This window comes from Mustela nivalis (assembly GCF_964662115.1).
Source record: "Mustela nivalis genome assembly, chromosome: 18".
Classification (NCBI taxonomy): Eukaryota; Metazoa; Chordata; class Mammalia; order Carnivora; family Mustelidae; genus Mustela; species Mustela nivalis.
In genome coordinates this window covers 57,858,076-57,865,029 of record NC_139037.1, presented here as the reverse complement: position 1 = coordinate 57,865,029, position 6,954 = coordinate 57,858,076, and the positions used below count along the sequence as shown (strand labels likewise).

Here is a 6,954-nt window from a genome sequence, read left to right as displayed (position 1 = left end):
GACACTGGCCCAGAACTCTCCTCTGGGGTCCTCAATCTGGAGAAGAGACATGAACAAAGGTTCTGCTGGCCCAGAAGCTGGGATTAGAAGCGGAAAGTGGGTGGCACTGGAAACGACTTTGGAATTGTCCTCTCTGCTTGAAAGGCCCGGTCCCAGGTCCCTGGGTCCAGCAGGGCTCCCTCCTTCGACATTATCCTGACCTCAGCTCCAGCATCCGTTCCTCAAAGGAGGTTTTCCCTGCGCAGCAGAAGGCCTTCTCCATAACCTCCCCCATCCCCTCTCTCCCCCAGGGACTGGCTCTCATTTGTCCATTTCTTTATGTCACCTTCCTCAATTTGAATGATAAGATTTCTCTGACTCCCTTGTAGAGTTCTTTTTTTTCCTTTTTTCTTTTTTTTTTTTTAAGGTTTTATTTATTTAAGAGTGCCTGGATGGCTCAGTCATTAAGCATCTGTTTGGTTCAGGTCATAATCCAGGGGTCCAGGGATCGAGCCCCACATACGGCTCTGCTTCTCCCTCTCCCACTTCCCCTGCTTGCATTCCCTCTCTTGCTGTCTCTCTCTGTCAAATAAAGTCTTAGAAATATATATTTTATTTATTTATTTGTCAGAGAGAGAGAAAAAGGGTACAAGCAGGGGGAGCAGCAGGCAGAGGGAGATGCAGGCTTCCCACTGAGCTAGGAGCCTGAAGCAGGGCTCCATCCTGGAACCCCGAGATCATGACCTGATCTGAAGGCAGATGCTTCGCTGACTGAGCCACCCAGGCGTTCCTTCCTTGTAGTTTCTGACTCTCCCACTGGAATGGGAATTCAAAGCAGAGTTTGCTTACCCTGTTCATCTTTATATCCCGAGATACATGCCTAGCACATAGTAGGTGCTCACTAAAGATTTATTAACCAGGCACACACATGGATGGATTAGAGCTAAGAAGCTATAATCTGGAAACTGGGGATGCATATGGCAGGTGCGGGGGTGGGGTGGCTGCAAATGGATTGGTGGTGTTAGATGCAGGATTAGGATTCTTTTTAAAGTTTTAGGGAGGCACAGCATCCCAGGTGTTAGGCCTGGACAAGGGATCACTTGCCTAGGCAAAATTGGGGTTGGTGTGGGATTAGGGTCGGGGCTGGGCTCAGGAATCCCTGCTTCTCTCCGGGGCCTCAGGAAGGGTTCTGCAGACACTGAGGCTGGGGGAAGTGGGTCAGGGGTTAAGACTGCAAGGTCTGAAGGCCTCAGATCAAGGAAGGACTGGATTTGCAAGACAATGAGCCCTGGGAAGGAGCTTCGAGGACACCCTGCCCTCCCGCAGGTCAGTGTGGAACATGGTAATCAGAAGAGACTGAGTAGCTCTGGCTGGAACCAGCTGGTCTGTTGTGGGCAGTGATAGCTCCTTCTCTTTTTCTTAATTTAATTTTTTATTGAGATATAGTTCACATGCCATAAAATTTGCCCTTTGTCGGGGAAAAAACAGAGCTCTTTTTTTTTTTTTTTAGATTTTACTTACTGGGCGGCCTGGGTGGTTCAGTGAATTAAGCCTCTGCTTAACTTGGGTTATGATCCAGTTATGATCTCAGGGTCCTGGGATCGAGCCCTGGCATCATCAGGCTCTCTGCTCAGCAGGGGAGCCTGGTTTCCCCCGCCTGCCCCCCCCTTCTCTCTGCCTGCCTCTCTGCCTACTTGTGATCTCTCTTTCTCTGTCAAATAAATAAATTAAAATCCTTAAAAAAAAAAGAGTTTACTTACTTATTTGTCAGAGAGAGAAAGCACAAGCAAGGGGGAGCCGCAGACAGAAGGAGAAACAGGTTTCCCACTGAGCAAGGAGCCTGATGCAGGACTCCATCCCAAGACCCTAGAATCATGCCCTGAGCCAAAGGCAGACACTTAACCCACTGAGCACCCACCCCCAGCATGCCTGGGGCAGAGAGAGAGAGATTTTTTTTTTAAAGATTCTATTTATTTATTTAACAGAGAGAGGGAGAGAGATCACAAGTAGGCAGAGCAGCAGGCAGAGAGGAAGGGAAGCAGGCCCCCTGCTGAACAGAGAGCCCATTGATGCCTGGGTTCGATCCCAGGACCCTGAGACCATAACCCACTGAGCCACCCAGGCGCCCCCAGAGAGAGAGAGAGAGAGAGATCTTAAGCAGATGACTCCACACCCAGCGGAGCCCCACACAGGGCTCAATCTTACCACCCTGAGGTCATGACCTGAGCTGAAATCCAGAGTGGGTCCCTTAATGGAGCCCCCCAGACACCCCTAAAATTCATCCTTTTATAAAGTTCAGTGGTTCTGAGTATATTCACAAGGATCTGTCAGCAGCATCTGTCACCACTATCTAATTCCAGAACATTTTCATCACCTCAAAAAGAGACCTGTAACCCCGTTAGCAGCCCCTCCCCATTCTCCTTCGCTTCCAGCCCAGTGACTTTCCCTATTACGGACATTCCACAGAAAAGGAACCATAGAGTCTTTTGCGTCGGGCTACTTTCGCTAAGCGTCCTGTTTTTAAGGTTCACCATTTTGTAGCCTTCCCTCCCCCCCACCCCCCAACCAACTTCATTTAGCCTCAGTCCCCGCATCTGGGGTGGGGCCCGTCCTCGGGTCTGCGGAACCAGGGTGGGACCTGAGGTGTGGTGGAGGGCAGGTGTGTGTAGGGAGGTGGTCTGCTGCCCCCTCGTGGTGCCTGGGGGAACTGCAGATTTCCCTGCTAAGCCTGGGAAGGAGTGACTCAGCTCCCCCAACCCATCCCCAAGACCCCACCTCTCACCCAGCAGAGCCCTCAGGATCTCAAAACTTCCAGAACACCAGCCTGAACTCCTCCCTCTCGGTGTCCCACCATCCTTGAAACTCCTTGGGTACCATCTGCTGAGTAATAACAGTAATGTCATCAGCTTAGAAAGTTCTAATCTGTTCAAGTTCATAGTCTTGTTAATGTACCGCACACTGAGGTTGCTGCTATGATTTTGCAGGGACAGGAAGCCATAGAGGTTAAGAGCCCAAGTTCCAGAGTTTGGAAGCCCTCCTTTTCAAATCTCAGTCCTGCCGCTCACCAACCATGTGACCTTCACCATGTGATTTTTTTTTTTTTTTTTTTTTAATTCTTAGGCTGTTTCCTCATGTGTAAGTGGGGCTGATAATCATGGTCCAACCTCACAGGGTGGCAGAAAGGATAAAGGGCTCAGAGCCTGGCACAAAGGAAGCCTCTATGTGCCTGAGAGTATCAGCCAGTGGTAGATGAGCTGGTCAGTGTTTCACAACCAGCTCTCTGGGGGTCTGGGGGTAGGGGAGCCTTGATCTGTGGGGTTTGCCAATTTCCACAGTGTAAATATCCCCACCATGACTAATTCCAGCTTGAATTCGGTGATGTCAAGCTACAGTGATGTCACTGAAAGTGTTTTTGGTGGGGGGAAGAGACGTGCAGTAGCACGTTATATGGTTGTATCTCTCTGAACGTACAAGAGATGTAAATAACCTAGGATTGCAGATAATAGTAAAACGTAGTAAAATCATTAGGTTACGATGAGTATTTATTCCCTTTGTTTTCAATATAATTTATTTAATTATGTGTTTGCATAATTTAATCTTTTATAATGGCTGTTAAACAACCAGTTCCAAGATTCCTGCGACTTTAACAGTCGGCTCATTCGGGCTGATTCCCAACACGCTGCATCACACCCCTCTTTTAGAAAGGGAAACCGGGGCTCGAGAAGATGATCAGTCAGACAGGGGCAGGGCAGGACCCCATCCATCCAAGGGTTGTGGGATTCTGGGGCCAGGATGGGCTATGCAATGCCCCTCTTTCTTTCATCCCACACCAGTCTAGAGGGCATGGGTGGTCCCCACAGTTCCGGATGACCTCAGCAAAGACCTTGCCTCTGTGGTTTCAGTTTGCCCATCCCAACAGCTGCTGAGCCCTGTAGGTGAATACTTACACAGGGCTCTTTGGCACCTGCTTCAGCCCTGCCAGGAAAGCAGCATGTCGATCCTTCCCCTCACCTTATAGATTGGGAAACTGAGGTTCTGCTCTGCGTCACAGAGCTATAGAGAGTCCTCAGACCTCAGCAGGGGTGCACAGGAGAGGAACCAGCTGCCACAACCTTGGGCTCTGGAGTGTTCTGGGAGGTGCGAGGCAGATCGCTAGAGATGGTGGTCAGGCTTTGGCGGTGGCTCTGACCAGCTGTGCTCCCAGCACTCTTAGTACTACGCTCCCAAGCAAGAACTTCCTGGGCCCCAAGACTGGAGACGGGATGGGCTGGGAGGGAGAATGGGGACCACGCCGTCTGCCAGGCTCTCGTCCCTGGGGGCTTCTCTGCCTCTGTCTCCATTCTCTTCACGGGTCTTTGAGTCTCTGTCTCTCTTTGTCTCTTTTTGCCTGTCCCTCAGTCTCCGTGTGTGCGTCTCTCAGGCTTTGTCACTCTCTGTGTCTCTGTTCTCTCTGAATCTCTCCTTGCGTGCGTCTCTTTCCCTATTTTTCTCCCTCTTTCTTTCTCTTTTTGTCGCTCCGATCTTTTGGCTCCGTTGACATCTCTTTGTGTGTCTGGGCTTCTCCTCGCGTCTGTCCCTCTCTCCTGTGTCTCTTTGTCTCTCCCTATCTCTGCGTCTCTCGGTATCTTCCTCCGCGTCTCTGGCGCTCTGCCCCGGCGTTTCTCTCCCCTTCCCTTCCGGTGAATCTCTGCTCTCCTGTGAGAACACGCTCCCTACCAACGCGCCCAGACCTGCCTCCACCCCCAGAGCCCCCGGCTAGCCCGGGCCTGCGCCTTTAAGGGCCGGCGGCAGAGGGCGGGGTCTAGGCGGCCCCGCCCTGCCCGCCCCTCCCCCTGACGTCCCTTCCTCCCCGGCCCCTCCACCGCCTCCCTCTGCCGCCGCCCGGGCCGGCTCCGCGCCCCCTCCCCGGCCCCCGCCCGCCCGCCTGCCCGCCTGCCCGTCGCCCCCATGGCGCCCCGGGCCCCCACTGCACGGGGCCACTAGGACCCTCGGCGTCCCCTTCCCTTCCTCGCCCTGCCCCCTCTCCCGCGGCGCAAACCCCGGTGTCCACGGCGCCCAGCTTTTGAGCTCGCGTCCCCAGGCCATCGGGGGGGGAGGGGAAGAGAGGGGACCCCGGGACCCCCGCCCCCCCCAACCCGGCCGCCCAGTCCCCCGGGACCCGGAGAAAATGTCTTCGCGGACGGCGCTGGCCCCGGGCAACGATCGGAACTCGGACACGGTGAGTGGGGCCCGGCCCCTTGGGGAGCGCCGGTCGGGTTCAGCCGCGGAACCCCTCGTCCTGGTGTGCCCCTCGCTGCGCGAGCTCCTACCTTCATTCCCCGGGCCCGGCCCGGCTTGCCGCCTCCCGACCCCGGCCTGGACTTCCAGGCCTCTGGACCCTCCCCCACTCCAGCTCAGCCCGACCCCAGGGGCGCCCCTCTCTCGGGACCCCTCTCTTGTCCCTCTGCAGACCGCTTCCGCTCGGGTCTCCTCCCTCCAGGAAGCCCCCTCCTCTGCCTTCCAGGAGCCCCTCCCTTCTCCGGCGTGTTCTTAAGCCCCTTCCCCTCCTGGCCGCCCGCATCCGACAAATCGCCCCCTCCTGGATTTGCGGGGCCCTTGACCCCAAGGCCCGTCCCTGGTCCTCTCCCAGGAAGGCCTGGCCCAGTCCGGCCTCCGGCTCGGCCTTCCCTATCTGGATCTGGGTGCCTGCTCCCCAGGAGCCCCCCTCTTCTCATTCTCAGCCCTCCCGGATCCTGTGGGCACCCCCTCACAGGAAGCCGGTTTCCACCTTTTCCTGGGCCCAGGGCCCTTTCTAGCTTGTTCAAGGTCTCTCCACTCCCAGGCCTGGCCCCTATCTTCCAAGGAGCCCTGTCCCTGGATTCCCAGTCCGGCGCCCCCCTCCCCACTGATCCCCTGTATCCTCTCTGAGCTCTTCTCCCAGGCAGTCTTGGCCTCCAACTTCCAGGCCCCTAGCCCAGTCTGGGATTTCTAGGCCCTGGACTAGTCTGACTCCAGGCCTCATCCTCCTTGTATCAACTCTTCAGCATCTAGCAAGCCCCCTCCCCAAGCCCCTGACCCCTTGATCCCCTCCTGGGCCAGGAGTGGCCTCCCAGGACATCACCTCTTCCTCTGATCCCCAGGTCCCCATCCCTTCTGCCCCGGGGCCTTCCTCTTCCTTACCAGGGTGGTCTGGCCTCCCAGGGAAACCCCCTCCCCAGCTTCAGAGGCCTCTCCCGTCTCACAAGGCTGGGCCCCACATCCTTCTTCCAGGAGACTCCGGGACTTAAAGCCTGGGGTCTTTCCCTGGTTGTAAGCCCTCTTCTCTTGGGGTCTGTCTGCCGGAGACCTCCTCCCCAAGTTTCTAGGCCCTTTTGACCTCCACAAGGCTCAGGCTTTCTTCTTCTGGGCTGCCCTCCGCCCAGAAGACCTTTCTCCAGGACTCGCGCGCTCCTGGACCTTTCTCTGCTTCCAAAGACTAGAAACTCCCAGAAACCCCCTCCTTTAACTTCTAGGAGTTTCCTCAGCTCCTCTGAGTTCCACTGCCCCATGGCTCTCACCCTTCCCATTATTCCCAGGCCCCCGTCCCTGTAGCACAGCCCAGAACAATCCTGGGCAGGGAGGACCCCCCTATCTCCCCAGTTTCTGATTACTCTCAGCCTCTCTAAAGGGCTTCCCCCCACCCCAGCTGGGGTCTTTGTTCCTTTTCCCCTAGGCCTCTGCCAGGTTCCTTCCCCCACATCCAGCCACCCTCACTCCAGATCCCCTACCAGAGAGGCTGATCTCCATCCCTTCGTCCTACAAGACCCTCCCTCATAAGGAGCCCCACCACCGCCACCACCACAGCCCACACCCTCTAGGCCAGACTCTGATTTGGAGTCTCTGGTGAGATCCCCACCCTTCCCCCCCAAGTCCCTCAGAAAGTGCCAGGGAGCCCACGGGCCTGGGTTCAAATGCTGGCTCTCTCTGCCAGCCGGTTTGCACTGGGTCCTCAGACTA

The 6,954-nt window shown here is 55.8% G+C and overlaps 1 protein-coding gene across 2 annotated transcripts in view; it reads left to right on the top strand.

The window, feature by feature from the left end:
• The first annotated feature begins 4,803 nt into the window (after window positions 1–4,803).
• MARK4 (microtubule affinity regulating kinase 4) overlaps window positions 4,804–6,954 on the top strand; it is a 28,510-nt gene continuing 26,359 nt past the window's right edge. Inside the window, exon 1 of one of the 2 annotated variants that reach the window (XM_082710671.1) lies at window positions 4,804–5,197. In XM_082710671.1, coding sequence (XP_082566797.1) covers window positions 5,147–5,197 — 51 coding nt within the window. In that variant the 5' untranslated portion in view covers window positions 4,804–5,146. The remainder of the gene's footprint in view (window positions 5,198–6,954) is intronic. The other variant, XM_082710672.1, reaches the window with a different exon arrangement.